Source organism: Pygoscelis adeliae, unplaced genomic scaffold, assembly GCF_000699105.1.
Source record: "Pygoscelis adeliae isolate BGI_AS28 unplaced genomic scaffold, ASM69910v1 Scaffold458, whole genome shotgun sequence".
In the NCBI taxonomy this organism is placed as follows: domain Eukaryota; kingdom Metazoa; phylum Chordata; class Aves; order Sphenisciformes; family Spheniscidae; genus Pygoscelis; species Pygoscelis adeliae.
The window spans coordinates 231538-256675 of record NW_008825352.1 but is presented as its reverse complement, the minus strand read 5'-3'; the positions used below and the strand labels follow the sequence as shown (position 1 = coordinate 256675).

The 25138-nt window shown below is 49.0% G+C and overlaps 1 protein-coding gene across 1 annotated transcript in view; it reads left to right on the top strand.

Moving 5' to 3' along the window:
• The window catches only part of LOC103922266 (rho guanine nucleotide exchange factor 40-like), an 80306-nt gene that overhangs the window by 53382 nt on the left and 1786 nt on the right, over window positions 1–25138 (top strand). Inside the window, exons 12-14 of the mRNA XM_009330375.1 lie at window positions 6773–6911; window positions 9416–9538; window positions 10084–10275. Of these exons, the coding sequence (XP_009328650.1) occupies window positions 6773–6911; window positions 9416–9538; window positions 10084–10275 (454 nt within the window). The remainder of the gene's footprint in view (window positions 1–6772; window positions 6912–9415; window positions 9539–10083; window positions 10276–25138) is intronic.

Genomic DNA, 25138 nt, shown 5'->3' with positions numbered 1-25138 from the left:
CTGAAGTTCCTGGCTCAGCCCAGACCATCCCACAAGCACTGATTTTTTTATATGGCTGAGTGGGGCAGATGGTTTCTGTTGCTGGGGTAGTTAATAGCACAGTCACTGCTATTATATGCACCATAAACACTGAGAAGGGTGCAAAAGGGGGATGAATCAGGGAAATAGGTATGTGGCTTTAAATGACAGTGGGTATATATTTGAGCAGGGCATCCTGAAAACCTTGTGGTCCTAACCCCAAGAACACAGCTGTTAGACAAGTGCAGTTGACCTAGACAACAAGTATAGGTTAATTTATGTGGAACAAGGTTTGGAGGTAGGAGTTTTTTTACAGCTGGCAGAAACACAGCTTGATGCTTGGTGTTCCCAGAACGGTGTTCCCACATCCTATCTCAGGCTCCAGTGCGGGGTGAGCTTTCCCCATACGTAGGCTACTTGTTGGTGTGGGGTTTCTTCCCTCCCCCCCCCCGCCCCAGTCAGTGTTTTGGATTTTACTGGGATTTAAAATCAACTAGAGTCTGAACACAGTTTTATTGTAACTGAATGCAAGCCAGGCTGGGGAAAGAATCAAAGGTCGCAGCTTGGGACCACACTTGGACACTTGTTTAACTGTATGCATCAATCCCTTTGCTTTTAAAGGGACTCCAGAGTATATATCTGCTAAAAACATGTTTAAATGAACTGTGCTCCAGAAGAGAATTCTCTTGGCAATTATGGTCTGCGGTGTGTTGTATTAATTGGATGGGTTGCTCCCAGTGTGTGTGCTTGTCAGGTAACCTAGTGAGGAGGGATTCAGTCAGGTCTGTGGTCTCAGCTAGATCCAGTGTTCCCATCATGAATGGCAGGAATCCCACAGGCAGCCCCAAACTTGGTGTTTGACCTCTGTGCCTTTCTAAGGACACTTCAGGGTTCTAAAAACTGTACCCGGTTCCTCAAATATTTTTATTAGGTAATTAAAACCACCGTGGCTATTTGTGTGCTGCAGAGAATAGTTACAGTTTATTTAGCAATATCTGCATTAGCTTCATCATGGCCAGTTTGAATTTTAACCTCAGCTGCATGGGAAGTTTTCAGCCTGAAGAGCAGGAGCATGCGTTTGAGGTTGACCTCCTCTTATGGGATCATTACAAATATGGCAGTCGGGTAGGTTGCTACCAAAATGCATTAGTGACCAAGAAAGGCTCTAATGCATTTCTTTTCCTGCGAAACAGCCCTCAGGCACATGGGACTTTCCCTGCAAAGCTGGAAGGATTTTTTTCCAGAGCATTGCTTTCCGAAGCATCGCTCAGGATGCGTAAAAGATTTGTAGCCAAGGCATCAGCACAAATGATCTGGGTGATGTCCTTGGACCAAGCCATCCTTTCAATCTCTTAGTTGCCAGATCCTATTCCTTTTCTGCCAAAAGCTGTAGAGACATCCATAAGAGAAGTTCAGCACCGGGAGTGGAAGACTAGATGAGGCTGATGTTGTAACATCTGACCATGTTTCTTCTAAATTACAGAACGATCAGGGATATCTGGTTTTCCAGGGCAAATTATCTGGAATATATTTGCCTAAACCCCATCAAATACACTAGCAAAAGGTCATGTGTCTTGTGTTCCTTCCATCCACAAATTTTTGCCATTTTAAAATTGACGCAGGCTAGTCAGAGGATGAGCTCTGGTTTTAGCCTTCACTTTAGCTGTTCCTCTTGCTGTTGGCTAAAGCAGGTTTTTCAAGGGGCAGACAGTAAGTTGCAGAACAGTAATGGTTCTGCTGCTTCCCTCCCTGCGCTCTTCTATTTGCGTCTCACTGGCGTCGGCAGGCATGCCTCGTGCGGCACCTGCTTTTGCAAGCCTGCTAGATGCCTCTTCTGTGGCCATCTATTTTTGAAAACAAATCAGGTATTTTGCTTTGAAAACTAAAGTGTAACTCTCTAAGGCTAGCTTTTTTTGAAGGATGGATTCAGACAGAAATGGTCTTGCTAAATTATAGGTTTAAAATTACCCTACCATTATACAACTGCTTGGCACTTCTCCAGAAAACTGAAGATGTTTGGAACCTTTTCCACTGAAACGATAATTGCCCAATGAAAACAGGATTTGGGGAAACATAAACTGACATCAAGCTACTTCTTTTTGCTATAAATTATATTGACTCTGCACTATTGCAAAATTACTTTGGATGATTTGACCATGGAAGAATGTAGTGAAAGACTCTTATTACCACACTCACATGTGCAGGGAAATCGCAATGCATCCAAACAAATCTAAGCTTAGACAAGACTTTCCACTGACTTCAAACAATTCTCTGCTTTTCTTCCTCAGAGTTGCTCAGGCCTCTATTAAAATATTTTTAAGGTGCTTAACAACCAGGTGTTTTCCCTTTGTGTGGCAGGATGGAAGTCACTTTTTCTTCTTCAACCAAATTTTCAGTATTTGGTTTGTTCACTCCAAGCTGCCTTGAAAGTAATGAAGGACAGAAATTAAAAACTCCCCAAGTCTGACTCTGAAGAAGAAATAGTTGTTTATGCAAGGTATCACTTTCCCATGAAACTCCCCGTTGCAGGATATCGTTGAGTTTACTAGTATACTAGAAATGATTTAGGAAGAAGTTTTTTAAGATGTGTATCAGCAAATGGATGGACGTGTGTATATAGGTAAACAGATGTACAGAGATTTGGGAGAATGCACTTAATGCCCAATGGATACTTTCTGTGAGCACTGCAAGTGCCGAAGTGAATGGAAAAAACAAACTTTCCCATGGACTGTGAGCGATTTCTTTGTTTGGCTCAGTTTGCCTACCTACTTTATACTACAGGGGGGAAAGGGTTATATTTTCCTCTGTGTAAGAGTAAAAGATGGATGTTAGTCAGAGAGCCTGTCGGGCTGGTAAAAGTGAACTGTCAAGAGCTGACAACATATGAATGGAGTTTCCTTGGAGATGCAACGGAAGACCAACAACTAGACATTGAGGTTTTAATGAATGCCTGCCAAGCGAGGCAGAACGTGTGAAAACAGCATGGCTGGACCTTGAAACAAAGGACTGAGATGCTGGGATGCTGGAGGAACTCAGCTGAGGAAGAGGAGGAGGGATGGTGTAAGGCCACACCTGAAGTCCCTCTGAGGCTCTGAGCCCAGAGGAGCCGTTTGGAAACTTTTTTTTTTCTGGGTGGCTTGGGTGCAGTCACTCAGCAAACCATTGGCAGGTCCAAGAGAAGGAGCAGCCTTAGGGTGTTGGGTTGTGCCCTGGTAAGTGTATCAATAGCCTGCTGCAAGCATTCACAGAAAAGAAAATGACTTAAATGACAAGAGTAAGGGATCTTAGATAATGATATATGCTCTAAACAGCCCAACTTAAAATGAAAACAAAAGCTAATTTCCACCCCTCTTACCTGAAATGAATTCTCTGTCCAGTCCCTGCTTATAGTATTATCTCCCAAATGTATCTAGGGACTGACTCTAGGTAAGTTTGAGATGCCTGTGGATCAGTAACACAAAGGTTTTCCATGTATGCATTCAGTAACAGGATGTCACTTTTAGTACCATTGAATCCGCTGAGATAGAGGGAAGATGACTGAGTATCTGTAGACGTGTGTGGCTGCCGCGTTATTTGCCGGGACATGGATCGCATCCGATGGTGCAGAGGGCCAAGTGCTCACTTCTAAACTGGGGGCTCTAGCTTGGTTCTTCCCTACTACTTTCTGCAAATGCAACGAAGGCTTGGTCTTACTGAGATCTTCAGAGTCTGGCTCTTTATTTTTCTAGTATTGCCAGTAATCTGGGATAATTCCTTCTGTGGAAGGAACATGTGTGGGGCCAGAAGAGCACTGTTTGGGGTGGATTTTTTTCAGTCCTTCAGCTCAGCAGCAAGCAGTTCACCTGAGCCCCTTCTTTCTCCTAAAGTGGGCTCTTCGGGGCTCTGTGGGTGGGCCAGCAGGAGTATTTTATTACTGCATTTTTGAACCTTACTTTCCCTGGAGTGGTTTGCTGGTCATAAGGCCAGTGCTGGTCTCAGGTGTGCTCCAAGAGGCTGGTCTTGTCCACGATGGCATGGTGAATTCACCTTTTTACACACTGAGCTTGTGATAGGCCTATTTCTGTTTATTAAAAAAATTACTTAAAACATGTTTGTTTTGTAATCGTTTCCTATCCCTCTACCTTAAGGGTGATTTTTTTTGTCCCCGTAGTTGCAGTGTTGTCTTCAGGAGAGCCTATGTTTTGTGACTTTGGGAAATGTGCTGTCTGCTATGTGGGAATCTTTAGTAGTTAGAGCCTTGCAGCCCAGGTTGTGACTGACTCCTGTCAAGGAAAACTACTCAAATTTGAGACAACTGGAGTCCTGTTTCCTCCATCAGGTATGGAAAGGGGTGGAGTGGGACTCCCTGGCTCCCTTTCCCTGTATCAGATCACATTCTGTGCTAGGTAAGCCAACGCAAGAGCTGGAATTCTTGTTTCAAGTTGCTACACCATAAGGCTACTGTCTTGCGATATCTCGTTAAGCATTGAAACCACGCGTGCTTTCTTTATCATGGGCTTGGGTGGACATAAGGACTGCCATTACAGAAAGGTCTAGCAGGTCAATCTAGCTTGTTGATGAGTGCCATCAAAGAAGTAGCATCAACACCAAAGTGATTTCCATGGAAGCTCAGAGAAAGGTTGGAAAAATATTTTGCCTCAGAAGAGGATAGTTGCAAATGTTTGCATATAACATCCTGTAATGTCTAAAGTTATAGGTGCTTGCTTGTCTGTGCCGGTGGGAGGAAGAGCATTTGCTGTATTGGTGTGCTTTCCTGAGTGGATGAGAGCATTCATGCCAGCAGGGACTTCAGACCCATGGGAGTAAGACCGAAGGGTGTCTGCCTGTCTGGCCATCAGTGTGCTTGAGCCTTATTCAGAAACTAGGACCTGACAGATACGCTCTGCTGCACGAAATCCAACAGCATTAATGTTGTTGCCAAATATAACTTCAGTGATCTTCCGAACTGTTTCTCATTAGCTGTCCTAGCTGTGTCACTGCTGCTGACGGGAATTGGCCTTCACAACCTGCTCTGTAAACATGCTTTCCAGAGCTCAGCTTGGACAGTGGTTATGGCTCTGCTGCTGCAAGTCTCCTGGGTTGGATCTGGGTCCGTCCCTGGGAAGGGATTACAAAACAGAAGGCTCATATCATCACTGTTTGTTGATGGTGGTTTCGGGAAACGCAGGAGCAGCATTACAGCTTGGATCTTTCCATTGAAGCTTGCAGATTCTCTGTAGAGAACCTGTCTCCTCTGCACTGCAGTAGCACTGATCTTAGTCCAGAAACAATTTGGGTTTTTTTAGCTGCACTTTGGAGAAATTCATTCAGTCTAATGGTATTTTGAAGAGGAAAAACAAAAGTATCTAAGAGCCTGAGGTTTGAGAAGTTGGCTGTTGCACACTGGGTGGAATTCTGAATGGAAAAATCCTGTGGATTTCTGCTATGCAGAGCTAGTTGTCCAGACCTATTGTACTACCTCATGTCAGTGAAGTACTATCAAAAAACTACAGGATGGTTGCCACTAAATGCTTCTATTCAGTTGCATTTCATAGGTTAAAGATGCCTATAACCTAAGATGGAAAGAAATGTGAATGCTTCTATGAACTTCCATTTCAGAGTTTATTAGCTACCTATTTCACAAGTGCTTTGGATAATTTTAATAATATGATAAAAAAAGCCATGCCCTCATAAGCCAGAAAGTTGTAAGACAATTGTAAAATGAAAGCTGGTTTAGGGTGAGTACAAGAGATGCTCAGGCAGCTGAACGTGCCGGTGTAGAGCACAGCTGAAGAAGGCTGTAGTATTTTTGGTGAAGGTGTCTGTTGAGTCCATGCTTGTAAAAGGAGGGGAAATCTAGAAGCAGAAGAAATACGAGAAGTTCAGGGACACAAAGAAAGAATAAGCTTGAATGCTATTCTGGATCCTGGTTCTAATTTGGTCAAACCTGTGCTGGAGAGGTGCTGCACGCATCTGAAAGGAACCTGCTAATATTCATCATCGTGCCAGGATTAAATGGTGTGCTCAGTCCCTGGCTCCAGCATCCAAGGGCACTGGGCTCCAGCCTGAAGCCCTCCATCCCTGCCTGCGTACGGAGGAGGCTAACTTCTGCTGTGGCCAGGCTGGCAGGGAGAGTGCTGCCTGGTGTTGCCTGTTGGGCTTTGGTCAGCACAGCTGCCTGTGGAAAACGGGGAGCTCTGTCTTTGAATCTTTCCAGCATGACACTGTAAAATTCAATTTCTCTTGGCGCTGGGGTGCTGTACGCTTTGTATATTTGTTTGGCTGGTGGAAATTCCTGAGAGCGAGTGGGGCATCAAGTGCTTTATGTTGTTGTTGTTCAGGAGAGATTTGTTTCCTAGTGATTGCTTATTTACTTATTTAAATTAAATTCAAATGGTGGTTTTAGACATGGAGACTGCCTGAGCCTGTGTTTTGTGAAAGCCCACTGATGAAATAATCTGCATTTATGAAAAGCTGAGTATCCTATCTGAAAGTGTGATAAGTACACTAAGTTTTGCAAGGAGCCTGGCTGGCAGAAGATGCTCTTGTCCTTCCTGCCAGGTTGTCTGTTGTCTGCATTGGGATCAGACTGGTGAATCACAGGAATGTGCAGGGAGCAGCATTATTCTCCTTCTGTTCTCCATATGGAGATGGCCATTATGGGTCCTATGAGGAGGATGATTGAAGCGCCGCTGTTAGCCAGGTCATGTTTGCATGAAGTGCTGGGGGAAGGACCTAATGCAAAACCCCTGACCAGACTTGTGTCCCCTTGCAGAGACGCACTTGATGCTGCCAGCGTGCTTTATAATCGAGTTGATGAGGGCGTTCACCGACTGGTGATGCTGTCGAACAAACGCATCCAGGAACTGGAGCTGGTGATGGAGTTTGAGAAAGTGGAAGAATGTTTTAAGGAGGTAAGGCCTGTTTGTCAGTTCCAGTGACTGCCTGCTGCCACCCTCTGACTGTACATCCTACAGCGGGTACTGGGCCTGTTGATCTCTCGTGTTGAAGGTGTAGAATGATGCCTGTAGACCTTTAAAAAGAACACCCTAACGACTGAATATTAGAATTTGGGATACGTTTTCAGGTGTGCTGGGAACCAAGCCACTGTTGGCCTGGTATCTCTTGATGCCAAGTAAAAGTCTCCTGGCTGCTCTCTAGGTGTGGATCAGTCAAACCCCATAAACATCTGTGATGTTTTTCCATACTTAGAGACCACAGTGCAGTGGCTCATTGGTTGGCAGTACACTTGGAGGTGGGGTGTCTTTTCACATTGGTCAGCAAAAGTACCTTCCCAGTAAGACTGTTGAGGAGCCATTCTTCACGCTCCACCTCAAGAAGCAGCAGAGCGATGGCAACAAGCTGATGATGAGTCTGCATGTCCCCTCTGAGCTGTAGATCCTTCAGGGTTTGCTTATATCCTGCTGCTGAATGAGCCACACACCGTGTACCCTATGCTAGCTGCCCATCCCTGCTGTGCGCTGTGTTTAGATTCTTGTGCAGCGCTCAGGTCCCTGCTATCTGGTAAGCCCCAGGCACACTCCTTCCCCTCTGGGTGCAGCCCCAGGCACACCCCTTTTGCCTCTGGGTGCAGCCCTATATACAGTCTCCAGGCAGGGGAACAGCCTCTTGTCCTTAGCCCAAGAGCCATGCTCAACGCACCCATCCCCCCGCACTTCTATGGGAGCTTAAAATTCCCCTTCATGTGGTGCTCATTGAAACTCTTTACAGCCGTGGGATAACTGAAGCAAACAGGCACTGGTTTTCAGAAGGACCTTTGAAACCTGTAGCCATGTAGATAGAGAACCTTAAAACATCATAAAGTAGCTCAGGCTGTCTGGTCGGTTCTTTCAGTGCTGCAGATCCCAGATGTGCTTCCTTAAGCCTGAACTCTTCCTTGAGATTATGGAGTTGCATAGTGTCCTTTGCTGTAACTCGTCAACAATGAGAAGTTTTTTGTATCACTTATTACCCTGTGTGTGTGAAAGGTTGTGTGCTGTTTGGAGCTCACCTTAGGAACCTGCATTCTTAAAGGTCGGTACTAGGACCAGTTTCACCATTGGAGTAGCAGGATTCTGGGCTCCTCTCTGGAGAGAACTGGATTTGCGGAGGAGGCTGTAGCCTACCTGTTGTTTTCACAGGCCAAGGTGGATCCAAGAGTTTTAATGACTTCCCATTTGGAGGTAGACACTCGGGCGCCATGCACTACGTGTTCAGGACAAAAAGTGTGATCCAAGAACCTAGTAAAGACTCTCTTAAACACACAGGCTCTTAATACTCTAGAGAAAGGAAAAAAAGCACAAAGGCAGGCTCTGCAATCTGTCCCTGCTTTAATCTGAACTTTTTTTGATTGAATTGAGCAAAACTGGCTGCTCCCAGCTTACTTTGCTTGGAGATCACCAACGATGGCAGCATTGCTGGCAGCAGCTGCTCCTGCTTTTAAGCCTGCCTAGGAGCTCTAGGCAGCAGCAGTGTGCTCCTTTGCAGTATGGGTCACAACCTGGGAACCCACCCCCATCTCCTCCTCTTGCTGGTGGGCTTGTTCCATGGGCATGGACCCTCTCAGTCCAGGAGACTAGGAGTTTGTCCTTGACTGTGGGGTTGAGTTGGGATATGGATTTAGATGATACAGGAGAACAGGATGAGTGGGCATTAGGAAACATTTAGTCTGTCCCTTCCCCCAGGTGCAGCTATGCCTGAAGCATTGCAGACGAGTCTGCTAGCCTGTTTTTAAAACCTACTGTTGATGGAGATGCTGTGTTATCCTGCCTGGCCTCCTGTGTCTGCTTTGCTTTTAGGACATTCTTCTTAGTCAGTTCTCCTGCCCATGTTTGAGGATATAGGCTCATAACTGCGGCAGTGGCTGGGCTCCGTCGAGGAACCTGCAGTTACTGCACGGCTTTATGGCAAGCTGCCTTCAGAAAACCAGCAGCTGAGAGTCCCAGAGAACCGTGAAACATTGCAGATGGGGAGAATCTGTCAGTACGTTCACAATGATGTAGTTTACGTCTTGCCAGTCAGAAAAGGGAAGTGGTGTAGGAAATCTGGCAGCAGGGAGATTTTATCCTACTTGGGGGTAACAGTAATAGGAACATCAGGCCAGCCTGCAGGTTGCAGGGCTTGCGTTAGACCATGGCTCACCCGAAACAGAGCCCAAGCAGCTACTTGCCTTGTTTATGCCTAAGGCTAGTGAGCAATAGCAGAGCTTTGCAATTACTCAGTAACCTGAAGTGAAAAAACTCCTAGCAGGAGGCTCAGGCTGAAATGCCAGGATGGGGGGGGAAGTGTACGTGCACATTCTTTCCAGTAATGAAATGACCAGCATTATGAGAGCGATTCCTTGCTCTTTCCACATAAAGGCCTACCTTGGTGAGTAGCACAGAGTGAATAATAGTGAAGCTTTTCCCTTTTCTCCTAGGTCAGCAGTTGGATTGAGAATGTTGGCAGAAAACAGCTAAAGGAAACAATCAACCTGGACGATTCTTTGGAGATGCTGCTTCAAGCACAAAAGCAGTTCAGGGAGTTTGATCTTGTTGCCAGTGTAAGTGTTGTCTAATTGGAAAAACATATTCTCCAGAGTCTGAGCTGGTAGCATATGTCCCTTGTACATGCTCAGCCAAACCCATGATGCTAAGATGGCATTGGTAGAGGGTTCATCAAGGTGTGTGTCGTTCCTTTACGCTACTTGGCTTCCCTGCTCTCCTCTTGTAGACAAAGCCACCAGCTCAACTCCTCAATAGGTGGTATTTGCCAGCCTTGAGGAAAATAATGGCTGTGATGGAAGATGGATTTTTTTTTTGTTTTGTTTTGTTTTTTTGTTAATCCCTTGATGTGCTTGTAACACTGTCCTTTTTTTTTTTTTATCCTAATTGACCTGTGGCCTTACTGTGTAGGCCTTTACAAGCTGCTGTGTGGCTCATGTAAATCATAACAGAGGTCAGGACTCTCCAGAATTCTGCTGTAAACAAGTACACCCCTGCTCATGTGATTTGAACCTTAAAAACAGTCTAATTAGTCCTAGCTGTTAATGACCTTGACGACTATCTACGGTCCGTGTCAGGTCTCTATCCTGCGTTTTGCTTTCAGGAATATTGCAGAAGAGGGCAGGAAGCACTGAAGAAGATGGATCGATGGGAAGACTTTTCCTCTGTGGATGTACATGCTTACAGGGTAAAGCTGCAGACCTACAAAGATCAGCTGGAAGAGTTCTGCACTCAACTGGATGAAAACAGGCATCGAATCTGTGAGACGGTCAGACTGTATGAATTCTTTGACAAGGTAAGACAAGACATCTGCTGCATGGAGGAGGGTGTAAAAAGCCTGCTCGGACTCATCCAGAGCTTGGTTGTTTATGAAAGATGTGAAATGTAGTGTGTGCACTGACAAGGAGCTGGATCTATGACCTACAAAGCCCCTTCATGCTCATGTGTCTGCAGTGATTTTTTTCAAGTCGGTATGTGGAAGAAGGGGTGGGTGTGTATTCAAGCAAATGTCTGCATCTGTTAAGAATAGCAGTCTTCTGCTGTCTGAACTGTAGCTTGTAGGCTCCTCTCGTGGCCACAGTGGACAGAAGAATCGTGGTAGTGCTGGCTCGGACACCAAGGGCCAAAAGATTGGCTGCTTGTGTCCAGTCTTGGCCACCAGGCCAGGGTAGGCTGCCTGCATTTTGTTCATACGATAGCCTTACACACTGGTAAAGTCAGCCTGTTGACACATCAGGAGTAGCACCCTGCTATTCAGGGCTAAATATAGCCCAGCCCCTCTCTTGTGGAGGCCTGTGTGAGGAAATGGAGCGCCAGAACAGGGTGCTGGGCAGCGTGGCTGAGGGACCCGAGAGGACCGGGTTGGCCCAGGCATCTGGGAAGCAGGAGGAGTGGATGTGTGTGGTGACTGTGCTGAGTGCCTGGCCTTCTCACCTGCTTGGTTTAATGCAAATGCACCCATTCAGCAGACCTTGCAGTTGGATTTGGTGGTCTTTAATTTCTAAAGTTGCAGATGAATAAACAGTAGGATTTTCCAAGTGCATTTTAAAATAAAGCTTTGGCAAGCACAGAAGGCCAGGGAGCCTGTGCTCCATTTATTCCACACTTGTACAAACATTGGGTATTGAAGTTCTCAAATTCCAGAAAGAACAGACACTAGAAGCGAGGCTGTACCAGATGTAGATGCCACTTAGTTGCTGTCTCTGAGCTGCCTTGGCAGCCAGAAGTGCTCGGGGAGGGGGGAGGAAATTCAACTAAACATGAAAACGTCGAGAACCATCCTGTGTGAGGGAGGAAAGTGGAGAAGGCAGCCCAGAACACTGCTGTCAGGACGTGTGAGGTTTGAGTGAGTTTGGTGATGCTCTGCAGGTCCGCTGTAGCTCATCTATGCAGTTTGCTGTGCAGGTGGGGGACCCTCTTGCTGTGGGAATGTGTACTTATTTCCTCCCCCCTCAGCGAAGAGAAAAGTGCCTTCTCTGCTGTAGGAGAATGGCAAGAACCTGTGCTCTGCTCGCTCATTGAGCACAGACATTCAGGGGCTGCTCTGGTCCCTGAACACCCGTTGCCATCATGGGGGATCCGGGCAAGGATCCTGGTAAGGATGGTTGTTGTCATGTTTCTTCTGAGGCACACAAAGGTGCCAGGTCTTGCTCGGCATCCTGGCAAGTCTGTGGCCAAGCCAAACGTCGGTCCTGTATGAACCTTCGCAGCCAAAGTTGGAGATCTCTGGAGCACAGATGTGGACTGTGGCACATGATGGCTGCTCCATTCTCCGTTCAGGCATGGAAACTACATCGCAGTAGTAGCTCTTGGGCTGCCAGGGTAGTCAGACGTGACTCAACAGCAATGGGTGTTCTTCCACAGCCTCAAAGCCTTTCAAAGCCTGGGCCATTCCCAGGGGCACAAATGTTACACAGACCCCAAAAGATGGACCATGTCTTTTCTTAGGGCTTCATAGCACTGCTCATACAGCTTTTCTTAGTAGATGACAACTGGGGGATGCAGTCCTTGGCGGCAGCAGCAGCATCCCTCTTGGTTGTACCTTTCATACTGCACAGCCCCAGTGAAAACTGGATGATAGTGGCACAGTGTGTTTGCACACTCCTTAGTGAGGGAGGAGGATTTTGATCTCGCTGGTTTCAGTAGAACTATAAACAATGCTGGTGTTGTAAATATAACGTGTATTGTGAACTGGTGGCCAACCGAAACCAGGGGTGTGAAGGGAATATGTCCTGCAGCTGTAGGATAAGCGCAGAAATAGCTGTGCAGCATGAAAGCTCTTTCAGTGCTGATTATTTTGATCTTGATCTCCAGAATGCTTTCTGCCTTCACAAAGGGAAGTCAGTGGTGTGGTCTGGGAGGTGCGGGGAAAGCAGAAGATTTTATCTAAACTGATTTCACTCTCTTCTGATGCTGAGCTGCTTTGACCATCCTGCAGTGATCTTGTCAGTGCTTGGCTAACCCTCTTCTCTCATATCTGAGGGGATATCAACAGCAGGAGTCTGAACTAAGCAATGTCCTTGATTTTCCTTCTTGTAAAGAGCCTGCAGCGTGCCAGACCCCAGGATTTGGGGAAGGAGCCTGAGGATGCGTAAGCAATGTACGCCATGGTAACGAGCTGGCAAGCTCAGATCTCTCCGAACGTCTTAGCATGCGCCAAGAGAGTGGAGTGCCCACCACAGGGAGCATGGTATTCATCCCTCACGCACCTTGCTGCCTAGTAGGAATGGGAGGTTCTGTTCTGCTGGCCCTTCTTCTGCATGTGGTGGGCAAGTGTTTCGTAGGGTACTGCCTGTGGCTGCCGGACAGGCCATGGGACAGGACAGCACAACCCCATATGGTCCATCAAGACGCTGTACTGTGGTTTTTTTACTGCCTGGCAGTTCCTGATGGTCTGTCAGAGCTCCCCGCGATGAGGCAGGCTGAGCTGGGCCAGACCACATGGAGCTTGCACATGGGCTGGCAGGGTTCCCTCCCCAAAGACATGACCGGTGCCAAGCTGGATGTTTCCATTTGTCCCCGCTTCCTTTGCGGCAGGAGCTCTTGGTGCCTGACAAGGGCTGGATGGTGGCGGGGCTGAGGCAGGAGGAGCGGTGGAGGAAGCTGCCTTCCCCATCTTTGACTGCGGGCAGAGGATTGTTTTTCAGTACCACAGACCCAGTGCGGGCATACTCGAGGGGCTGGGTGGTGGCGGGGCTGAGGCAGGAGGAGCGGTGGAGGAAGCTGCCTTCCCCATCTTTGACTGCGGGCAGAGGATTGTTTTTCAGTACCACAGACCCAGTGCGGGCATACTCGAGGACCTGCCATCTTCCTGTGGCTTCAAGCCTCATCTGGCTGCTGTCCCTTGTTTACTCAATTCCAAGGCTGTGATGGGATCTGGCACTTAGACGGTGCTTTGGGGGAGAACTGGGAAGCTGAGCAAGCAAGGGTGTGTATGTTGTACCGAAAGCACTGACGTCTGCTTTGTTCTGGGGTGCCTGCAAGGGCAGTCCCCAGTACCTTTCACTCTCACTGCCTATCCTGGCTTCACAATAACACTGCCATAGGCACATTACTGGGAGGAGCTAGAGCAAGTGTCCCTCTCCTTGCTTACCTTGTTAGCCTTCACACTTTTTCCTTTCTCAAACTTCATTTGGGTGAAATTATTTCCCAGGTCACTCTTACATCCCAGGTCTCTGCATGCTCTTGACTTTACCATAAGAAAAGTGCCCAGCTCTCTGGACCAGAGGCTTGAAATGGCCCATGTGAGAGCTGTGTGCTCTGTCAGGACTGCAGCTACCTAACTCGCAGTGGCATGTCTAATGAGCCAGAGCACAGAGCACGGTCTCTGCCAGCCCTGGGATGACAACCAGTCCTGCAGAAGGTCAGTAGCGAAGGCCCATGATGCTTGCTGGCAAAAGTCATTCTGTTGGAAGAAAGCACTGACCCAGCTGGAAAGGGCAAAGTCCCATCGCACCGGCTCAGCGCCTGCATACCCTGCAGCCGTGTGGTGGTGTGGTGCCCAGAGCCTCGAAGCTGAACTGCCTGTATCATTACAGGATGGCCTGAGGCGGCCCCAGGGGCTTTTTCCTGCTTGTCAGGATGTTGTGCAAGATGCTGCCTCTTTTGGTGCTCAGGGCAAGTGTGGGCATTGCTCTGCCATGGCCTGGGAGCCTATTGCAGCTTGGGACCTTGCCTTGCATTTGCTTTCTGAGGGAAACCAGAGTCCCAGTGCTCAGGATCGTTGGGGTGAGGCTGGTCAAGACATGGTAGCATTTCCCTTGTTGGGATTTCTTTGGGCTCTGCTCCGTGAGCCGTTCCTTCAGTGGTGTTCTCTGTCTGCCACCCTTGGATCCCTTCCCTCAAAGGACCCCTGGCCATCAGCCTGTGCTGATTCTGGTTCCTCAGTAGCGATCTCCAGCCGTCCCCAGCTTCTTTCTGCTGCGTGCAAGGAGCTGCCACTTCTGAGCTCTGCTTGGAGTGGGCAGAGTGTTGCTCAACCCCTCTCCATCTGTGTTGACATCTCTTGCAGAGTGGGTTACCTGCACTCACGTGTGGATCTGCCCCCACAGCTGGTTCTCTTCTGCTCTCCTCCTTCTCTGGCTCTCCTCCTCAGCCACTTTGTTCTTTGTGGCTTAGAAAACAAAGCCTTTGGCAAGTGAAGGAGGTGCCTGCCCTTCCTGGGGGAGGGCCAGCTGGACTGCATTTGATTATGGCAGCGCCTCCTCATCCCTCCCCATTGTCCTTGCTGCTGTAGGAATGCCAGCCTTTTTGCACTCCATCCCCTGAACAAGTGTTGCTGCCTCTGGGGCCCGAAGAGGGGCTGGGTCCCTCCTTCCCATCCATCCAGGCCCCGCTGGCAGGAGAGCCTCTCTGCACATCTCCGTGCACCTTCCCTCTGAGTCGAGTACACCCGTCCTGACTCCAGCAGCAGACAGACACAGCAAACCCTCTTGTAAGTACCAAGTGTCCGGCGCCCCGGCTGACGTGTGAGTTGTATTGAGATTGTTTGGAAACAATGTAGAGAAAGCTTTTCACTCGGTTGCTTGTGCGCGTCTGTATGCATCCAGCATGAATCAGAGTGCTTTGTGTGAATCTTTTGTGCACTCAGACAGAGCCCTGTGGGCTGTGTGCATCTTTGCGTGGTCCCTCCGAATCCTAGGGTTGCGCTGCCTGTAACACAGCAGTGCCTGTCCCTCTTTCTCTTTATCAGAGGTTATTGCATGATAATTTCAGTGGGCATAATTTAATTGCAGCTAGGAGTTGCTGCTGGGATTGCATGCCTCCAGACTAGCTGGATGTACACACAGGGCAGGTGGTACCTTTCAGTCTGCCCGGACTTCTGTTAAAGGTTGCGGACAGCACAAGAGAGGGCTGCTCTCCTTGACTGCTCCGAGGTTTGCTGGGCTCCTGTCCTGTGAGTGACTGAGACCTGCTGGCACAGTGTTCCCAGCTCCGAGAGAGAGATCTGATCTTAGATGTGACAGCAGAAATCCAGAGCATGATAAATTAGCTGACTTCCGCAGATGTCATTACTTCCCACTTCTCCCCAAAAGATTCAGAACAGTGACCTGCTGATATCTTGTTTTCTGCTGTGCTTGGTTTCTGATGATGTACCAGATACAATGTCGCAGATGATGGTTTTGAGGAAAAAAAATCAAGTCCCCTTCAGGCAATAAATTATTGATGTTTCTTTTTGCTTAGCCTTTGATGAGGAAAGAAGGGTTTGTGAATGCTGGTCTGTGGGAAGCTCGAAAGGATCCTGGTAGCTGGGACCTAGAAAAATTACACTTTTATCTCAGGCTGTTTGGCCCAGGTTGAGAGTTTAATTTTGCTGAAAGGGCGTTGTGATTCCCTGCTCTGGGAATGTGCTTGGAGGAGATTTGGAGAGTAGAACTTAGCACCAAAGTGGAAAAAGAGGCATTTGACGTGTCCTTACTGTAGCGTACCTATTATGAACAGAGACATAGGTCGCTGTGCCACGATGCTTGTCTCTTGCTAGCACTCCTGCACAGGTCGGAACATGGCTTTGCCCCCCAGCACCTCTGAGCAAATGAGGTTTTTGCTGTGGCTTATAATAAGCCTGGGGAGAGGCTTAGCACACACTGTTCTCTCTCTACCTCTGCACAGAGATTGGCTTTACTTTTCTGGGGATGGGCTGCATGAAATTCCCAAATAACAGCTTTCATCTGGTTACTCTTGCAAGTACTGAAGATGATGAAGGAAGATCTGAGTAGCACAACAGAGGGGAATATATACCATGCCTTCCTGATGCTGTGAAACTCTTTTAGGGGAAGCCACTGTTGTCTGGCTTCAGCATTGTCTGCCAGCAGCTGTCTCTTCTCTCTTTCTCTTCTCTCTTTTCTCTCTCCTTCCTCAGTTACGCTTGTAAAGTCGTGCCCCTAGACAGACGTCTAGTCTGATTTGCTCTCCCCTTTCAGGGGTGTCCTTTTTCATGCGCAGCCTGAAGCAGTTGGGGGAATGAGCCTAGAGGTTGGAAAATCGATCCTCTGGCAGAGTTCGTGCAAGGTTAATGCATGAAATCTCTCTCTTCTTCTTCCCACCAGGTTTTTGCTGGAGAAGTCATCTTGCAAGGTTAATAAGCTTCTAATGTTTACTTTCCCGTCAAAGGGTATTCACGTATCAGAAAGTTTCTGCTTTGCCTTGGAGTTTGAGATAGCCCTCGTGCACAAACAAGAGGTCTTGACCGTTTAAATCTGATCTGCTACAGTTCCCCTGTATTTTTCTGTCTTGCAAAACTAGTTATTTGGAAACTGTTCTGTTTTATGACTTCTCCAGTAGCTCACTCCTAGATCTACTGGTGCCCAGGCTATTTTCTCTTGTGTTTCATCAATGACTTCATTGCCAAATTGGCATCACAGCAGTGCCCCTAGCTCCCAGCAAGCTCTGTGACAGTAGGTGAATGGTAGATGGTACCTTTCTGGTTGCACAGCGCAGGTGTGAGACTGGTGCATGAGTTTGCCCCTCAGTGTTACAGGGCAGCAGTGAATTAATTAGGGTTTTTCACGTGCTAAATTCAAGCACAGTTTGCAGTTGAAGGTGAGGGGTTCTTGGGCGGAGATGCTTTTGAGCACCTCCCCCAGCACCTCAGGCTCTGCTTTAGTGCAGGACGAGGTCTGTGTGACGTGTTTGTGGCATGTGCAGGGGGGCAAAGGCTTGAACTGTCTGTCTGGGATCCTCCTCCCTCCTACTGTGCTGGCTGAATCCTCCCCCTCGGTGGAGGGCATGGCAGGAAGAAGAGGCTGGGGGATACTATACCAGGCCAGCGCATGGCATCTTTTTGGGATGTAGGCTGCTCACCCCTCAACTGCCTTCCCTGATCCCAGGAGTGCCAACATGTTCTGCCACTGCTGTTTTTGCAGGGGGGCAATGCTTGACGTGTCGAAAGCATCTGCTGCCTTCATCCTTGATCACCAGGGCACCTCTGAGTAAATATTCCTCTGTGCCCTTGGCTGCCCATGAGCATAAACTGACAGTTGTCTGAAAGTCTGGGGCTCCCCCTCTCTGAGTCAGGGGGGATCAACTGAGTCGGGGGGGATCAAACCTCCTGCAGGGTCACAACACCGGTAGCCAGTCACTAATGGCAGGGAAGCATTTCCTCCCAGCAGATTTAGGGATTTCCCAGCTCGTGTTGCAGCTGAGCTGCAAGGGGAGTGCATTGCACTTGAGGTGTAAGATCTGATGCTAGCAGAGGTCTTTCCTCAGCTGACCCCAGCCTTGTGCATGTGTGCAAAATGTTGGGTTTGGGTGCTTTTTTTTCACTCTGAACTTGGGATAGGAGCTGCACAAGGTGACAGATTTTCTGAATGTTCGTGTGCTGGCATCCATCTGGATGCTCGGATCCTCCTGGCGGCTGGAATTCCCTTTAGTCACGGGAGTTAAATAGATCTGTTCAAGCAATCTGGACATGAAGCTCCCCTCAGAGTACAGATGGGGCTGAAGCTCACAATGGCTCCCATCTGCATATCAAAGCCCTGGACATATGGACAGGGTTCTCCTGAGCACCCGCTGCCTCTGACCCGGCTCCTTTGGCTGCTCCGCAGGGGCTCATATCCTATGAGTACATCTTAGTGTGCTCTTAAACCAGGGACCTATTTCTAACCTTGTCAGCCACTCTGAAGAACGGAGGCCCAACAAACGCGCTGGGTGTCTGGGTTCAGCTTCAGCTTCTCATCTCCCAAGGCACAAGCGCCCACAGTGCAGTGCAAAGAGATCCCAGCACATCATTGAGTAATTAGCAGAGTTTTGCTTAGCTTGTCACAGGGGAAAGGATGTGAATTGAAGACTACAGGGAAAGCATCCACGCTTCCCCATCCAGGCCCAAGGGCATACTTGGAGGTTTTGCAATCCCCAGCTGGGCATGGAGGACCTCATTAGAAGGGAGCCAGTGCAGAGCAGACGGGAGACGCCTACCACAGTCCAGTCTGTCCTCACTGGCCTGCAGTGTACTATTACAGCAGCGTATTTGTACAGCATAATGATGTGGCTGTCGGGACAGATGTAAAAGCGAAGCATGCAAAAAAACCTCTGGAGGTGCCATCAGTCTCTGAACAGCGTGATTTGATGCTGTTGTGCAAGTTGCCAGCTTCGGTGACTCATGCATCTCGCTGTGGCTTGACCTTGAATCTGGCTGGTAACGTGAGGCTCTCGGTGCCCTCTGGAGAGGGGAGTTCTCCCCTTCGCTAAAAGGTTGAAAACATGCTGTCCTTTTCCCCCTCCTCCTCTAGGCAGTGGTCATACATCCACAAATACACATGCTCACTCCTTCATGCCTTTTGCTTTCTCAGCCACCAGTGAGTTACACTCAACACGTGTAACTTCTTTCCAGTCAATCTTTAGATGGTTTCATGACTCTCTAGTGACTGGTGTAGGCTGTAGCCAAACAAAGGACCAGCCACCAGATCCCAGTTGTTAGGGGCAGCCGGAGAGAAGGACAGCGGCCAAAGCAGATTTCAGCATGCAGTTTGGGTTTGTAACTGGTGAAGCATCAGAAAGGAGGGAGGATAATATTCACCGAGACAGGGAAACAGCAGCTGCTCTTATTCTGGTAAGAAGGAGTTGTGAGCAGAATTTCATTGACAAAGCAAGCTTGGCAATGAGTGCATAAAGCTGATGAAAAAGATGGGCAGTGCCTCAAACATGAAAAGGCTGGTTTGTAGCAAAGTCAAACACTAAAGGTTCTGATTTTACTGGGAGGAAACTCAGCCCCTGGTCCTCTGGACTCAGGAGCTTTTAAATGTTGAGGAAATCCCCTTAGGGGGAAAACAGGGGGAGAAAAATCAGTGCAGAATCTACCCAAGGCTGCAAAGTCATGAGCGACTGTGGAGCAAAAAAGGAAAACTGAGGGAAAACTGCACATCATTGGCTGTTGGGAGGTTTTCTGCAGCTACAGAGCAGAGGAAGCTGTGGGGAGGGCAAATCTCAGACACGTGCTGCCCATGAAACTAGGGAGTAATTTTATACATACATACACATATAAATATATACATATGTGTGTTATATATACATACCTGTGTGTCTGTATATAGATACATAGTGAAACTGGCACAGGCTGCTCTGTGGAAGCTCTGAATTGCACTGAAGCGGGATTATTGAGGCTTGTTGTGATTCACCAGTTGAGTCAGCCTGTTCCTAATGGAGCTACCCTAGGTGTTGCTTGGCAGTTGCAGCAGTTAGAGAAAAGAAGGGCAAGCACGTGTCCTGCATGCTGGTTCTGGCACAACGAGCCACATTTGCCCTTTGGGTCCTCGTGCTGTCGTCAAGAGAGCAGAAATCATGTGCAATCCTATTTTATCCCATTATATTCTCCTGTAATTAGACTCTCCTGGACTTGTCAAGCCTGGCTGCCCAGAGGGGAAGCGAAGGGATTTTTGAGCTCTGTGCGTGTTCACCTAGAGTGCTGCTGCAAAAGAATTTCCAAGCTCGTTGCCCTAACGAGCACCCTTTGATGGTGCTTGGGCTGCAGCGTGCCAAGACCAACTCTGACCAGTGTTGCTTCCCTGACCCCTTGTTCTTCTTTCCTGCCCAGCTGTGGGTATCTACCTGTTTTCCTGTCGTATGCTTAAATCCAAGGAGTTTGTAGTCTGCGCTTGTCTCCCATCCTTTGCCCTCCCGCAGTGTTTGTACAGCATCTAGCACTTGGTAACAGGCAGAAATGCAAATACAGGATTTGTTTTCCTTAGCAGCTAGTTTTAGGCAAACTGGTGATTTTAGTGGTCTCTTCTCCCTTGGAGAGAAGAGGGGAAGAACTGTGAGCTACACAGCAACTCAGAAATGGTTTAGCTTTTTATTTCAAGAGGGTGAGTACTTTCCTTGCTGTTTAAAGCTGAGCTTTTACCAGCTACATCCCATGTACGGCACGGTTTTGATTAGTTTAATTTCTCCTGCTAATGAATCCCAGGCAGGGCTTCAAATGCAGTTTGGAAAAGTCAAATGCTACAGGGTGGGGAAGAGAGTAACAGTGAACCCCTGCGCAGAGAGGAGACTATGTCTAACTTGGTGGCTTTGCTGAAATGCTTATGCTCTGAAATTACGTGGTTTCTTGTACCTCCATGTGCAGCTGCCTGCTCACAGAGCTGCAAATCTTGCTAGAAGTGAGCAGGGCCTTTGGCTTTTAGAGTTGTGAGAAAAGCATCGCAGTGTCTAGGAGGGATCACTGTTTTCTCCAAAGCTGTTGTGTGTCGGGTGGCAGCTTGCTTGGAATTTTGCTTGAATTTGGGGTCGGTTGGGATGTTTTTCTCTCCCTGTTTTTTGCGCTGTGAAAGAAAGGGGCCTGCACCCAGTCGGGGTGTTCTCCGTACACTTCAGTAGTTCTCATGTGAAGCAAGGCCCCTTCCCCCTCCGCCTTGTCTCCGGTTACCAGGGCTCCTCAATCTGGTATTTAGGCTAGCAGCGTTTGCTTGTGAATAGCCGGAGCTGAGATGATGCACTGAAGCAGTGGCCCTGCCTCAGTCCGGCCATAGGGGATGGTAATGTACAGCACACAGCTGGGCGCAGCCAGGATATGGACCCCCTCTGTACAGATGGGAAGGTAGGATGAGGTCTATTTTTTTTAACCACTTAATCAACTTGCCAGGGGGACATCTGCAGGTCCTGAAGTCTTGCATTTTCCCTGCTCCTTCCATCATGGGTGCTATTAGTATCGGTGGGTGGGAGCCTGAGGAAAGCCCAAAGCAGATCCAAGCAAGTGGTGAGCCGACCACTTTCTGCTATAGCTATTTGGTCTCTGAGTTAGCAGAGAAACAGGCTTGTTGCTGTTTGCCGGCTGACAGCTCTTGTGACAGTAAGGTTTTAGCCTGGATAATTTTGCTTTCAATATATTTTGATGTAAAATGGCTTTTTAATTGTGGTCCTTCTGAACTGTCAGCGTACATGGCAATCTGCAGCCACAGGTCCCTGCTAATAGTGTGCATGCAGCAGCCTGTGACAAGGGACACATTAGTGTTGTGAGCAGGAGCTGGTTCTCAAAGCAGCCTAAAGCCATGTTGGACTTCAGAGGGAATAAGCCCAAATGAGCATCTGTAATGAGGAGCACACCTGGGAGCAGGCATTTTTGTGCGAGAGAGCAGCATTTACTTTGGACTCGTGTTCTGGTAAGTGCTCTGTCACTCTTCACTCTCTTGTGCTGCAAGTGCTGCTACTGGCATCTCAGCTCTGCAGGGTTCAGTGCCAAGACCTTGGGCTGCCGGCAGAGCAGGGCAGCTGCGGGAGTCAGTGCCTACATGGCACCATGTATAGTGGTGGGTTGTGGGTTGTTGGGAAGTGCTTGGCTCAGATCACAACGGTACCTGTGATGCTTTGACCTTTTCTGGCTGCACCAGTTCTGTCTCCTTTGCTTCAAGCCAACCTCATCTTGCTCTCCAAACGGCTGAAGTTAAGAGCACTTAGAGTGAACAAAGTGGTGGTGAGGGGTGGCCTTGTTAAATAGGGGAGTTGTGCAGTTTTTTCTTGCCACAAAGACGTGTGATTAGTTGTGTCTCACTAACAAACAGCGGAGTGGAGCACAGCTTGTGTACAGGAGCTGCACATAAGCTGGATCAGGGTTTGTTTGATTATGTTGGTTTCTTTTTTGCTGTCCTTGGCAATGTTCCCGGCTGTTGTGCCGCTTCCCTCTCTCTGTGTTGTAGAAAGCAAGGGAGTTGGGGGGCTTGCAGTCCTGGGACATCGCCGCAGAAGGATGGGAGACTTGGTCTGTCTTGTTGCTGTGCTTCAGTCATGATACCCACAGCTGTATTGCATCCCTGCCTGTATTGTTGCTCCCATCAGGATCAGTCTTGGCTTTTCATCACCCTTGTCTCAGCTCCCCTGTGCAGTCACTTTGGATTCAGAAGGAAACCTTCTTGCAGCAGTTAGTCACCCACCTCGGTGCGTTTTTCTTCTGCAGAAAGTTGGAGGGTTTGTGATCTGCCCACTCCACCTACTTCTGCCTATTCAGACACCCAGTTTCCTATGTGACAAGAAAAATGCAGTTATAATCATTGTCTCCTCACAGGAAGAGATGAAAGAGGAGGTTGGGACAAAGGCAGGCCCCCTTGAAATTGCTCCTTCTGGCATGTGTCTTCACATGCACAGTGTCTGTCTCCTGTCTTGGCTACCCAGAAGGTGTCTTAGAGATCACTGGACCTTGAGTACGAGAGGAGTCTGGTGGGTTTGTGATAGGTTTGGATTGGGGAGGTGTAATATCTGAGTGGTGGCTCAGGTGAGGGTCCGGGACCCCTGGAAGGCTTTCTATGCAGTGTTGGCAGTGCACCCTGAGCCAGGGCCAAGCAACTTCTCTTGGCTTGTATTTGCAGATGGCGCTTCAGTGGTGCCAAAGACAACAGACTCCAGGAGCTTCTGTCCTCGATGCACTGCAAGCCTTGCCCGTGGTGAAATGAGCAGGGACCAAACACAGGGTGGTGGGCTTGAGGGTTGCGCCGGGCTCCAGTGAAGTCCCTGGCTCTTCCTTGCAACACGGCAGGTCCCTGAGAGCCCCTGCCTTCCCCGGGCAGCCTGGCAGGACCAACCTGTTGCTGACTCCTCATGCAGCTGCTGGATAGGTCAGCCCTGTGTATGCAGGAAGCACGTTTGTCTTTAATCCTGTAATTGAGAGTTTAAGTAACGATTGTCTGTAAAGATCAAAAGCCGAGGTACGGGCTTCTTCCTGCCTGGTTCCAGACATGGTTGGGAAGATTCAGCTTCCCTGCACACAGGTGCCTCCTCTTACATACGAGCAGCTCTTGCAGCTTGGCAGAGAAGCTGTAGGGCTGGCTGCTCCCCAAAAGCCCCACAGCTGGAGGGCAGTATCCTGGCTTTTCGAGCGTGGTTTGTAACCTTACCATGACACAGATGATGGCAATACCTCTGCCTGCATGAGGGTGTTCCCTCCTGGGTGCCGGGACACACTTGGTCCCTGGAGAGGGCTGCCATTTCATGTGCTAAAAGGGGCAGTTGAAGCAGATGATGTGACTGGAGAAAGCCTTGGTGGCCACTTAGCATGTTACCAAGCAAGCTGCAGGTTGTGGAGGGCTGCTCCCATTGTGCAGGGAACAAAGCTGAGCTATTCACGGGCCTGCGACAGGCACTGGGGATGGAAGAAATGCCATCGAGATTTAGAGTCATTTCTGTGCAGCCCTTGGAGTCCTTGCCAAGAACAGACAGATACCATACGAAGATGAGAGGTGGTGGGGCTTCCTCCCTGTGTGGTTTGCAGCCCCAATTCCTCCTCTCTGTGGCCCCAGGCAGATCTGTGGAGTTTCCTAGAAATAAAAGAAGCCTCTTCTCTCTCTTTCTCCCATCTGTGCATGGAAGTGAGGTCCCCAGCCTCAGAGGAGGCCTTCACAGGGCAGCTGCCTTCCCGACTGGCTGCTGTAAAGGCCAGGCTGGCCTGCTGGCCGTGCCTCTCCTGCACGTTGCTCTCAGCACCCTCTTTCAGAGCCCCGTGTGCCTTTTGAGCTCAGCTTTTCCCATCAGTGAGCTAACAGGAGCCAGCATGCAGCCTTCCATCAGGTTCACCCATTAACCTCCACAGCCACAGAGGTGAGACGTGCCATTTGCCCACGCTGACAGCCAGCCCTTGCTGAGGGCAGAGCTGGAAGGGACTGGTGTTGGTTTGCGTATAGCTGGAGGGAGCAGCTCAAAAAACCACAGCAAAATAGGCCATCTGCCACTGCTGTGCGGATCTGCTGGGCTCCGCTGCACTCAGCGTTTCACCTCGCCTTGATGTGCTTCTGCCTCTGGGGTATAAAAGACCCTCCGCATCACAGATAAATACAGATTCTCACCAGGGTCTGGCATGTCCTCTGCCTCTGCACGCCCCTCCCAGCCCCAAGCGGTCGGCAAGTCTGCTCTTGGATTGGGGAGGTGTAATATCTGAGTGGTGGCTCAGGTGAGGGTCCGGGACCCCTGGAAGGCTTACCTGGAAGGTACCCAAGCACCTCCTGCCCTGCCTACCTCTGGCACCAACAGAGAGTGACCTTGGCACCTGATCTGTTTGACCACCACGTCCCTGACAGGGATGCAGTGTCTGCTCCATGTCTGCATAAAGCCTGGATCAAGAGAGGGGCAGGTCAGGGGCCTGTTGCTGCACTAGGCAGGGTGATGGAAGGAAAGGGGGCTGCTGCTCTTCTGATTGTCCTGTGCTGTGGTTGCGTGGGGCTGTTTGAGAAGCGTTTTCTCCAAGCAGCTGCTGATGTTTCTGAAGCAGCTCCTTGCTCCGCATGAGTAATGGGGCTGGCTGCACGCACGCTGTGCAGCTGCAGCTCAAAAGAGCAATGTGGACGGCTGTGGGAGCTCCTGTGGCATCTGTCCCTGGAGTGACTCTGCTCAGTCTGCCGGCTACCCCTCATGTGCTGGCATTCAGCTCTTGTACAAACAGCAGCACTTGGCTTTCATAGCCGTCCCCATCCAGGGGTTAGGCACCACGTGAATGCGTGAATGAAGCCCCTCCTGCCCTGCCTACCTCTGGCACCAACAGAGAGTGACCTTGGCACCTGATCTGTTTGACCACCACGTCCCTGACGGGGATGCAGTGTCTGCTCCATGTCTGCATAAAGCTTGGGTGGATTTTCTTGGTGTCTAAGGCTCTATTCTGCATAAAAATAAGTGCTTTAAGCTCTCTGAGCGAAGGCTGTCACAGTAAGGCTGCTGAGCAGGTGGAAACTCGTCTGAGGCTGATATGT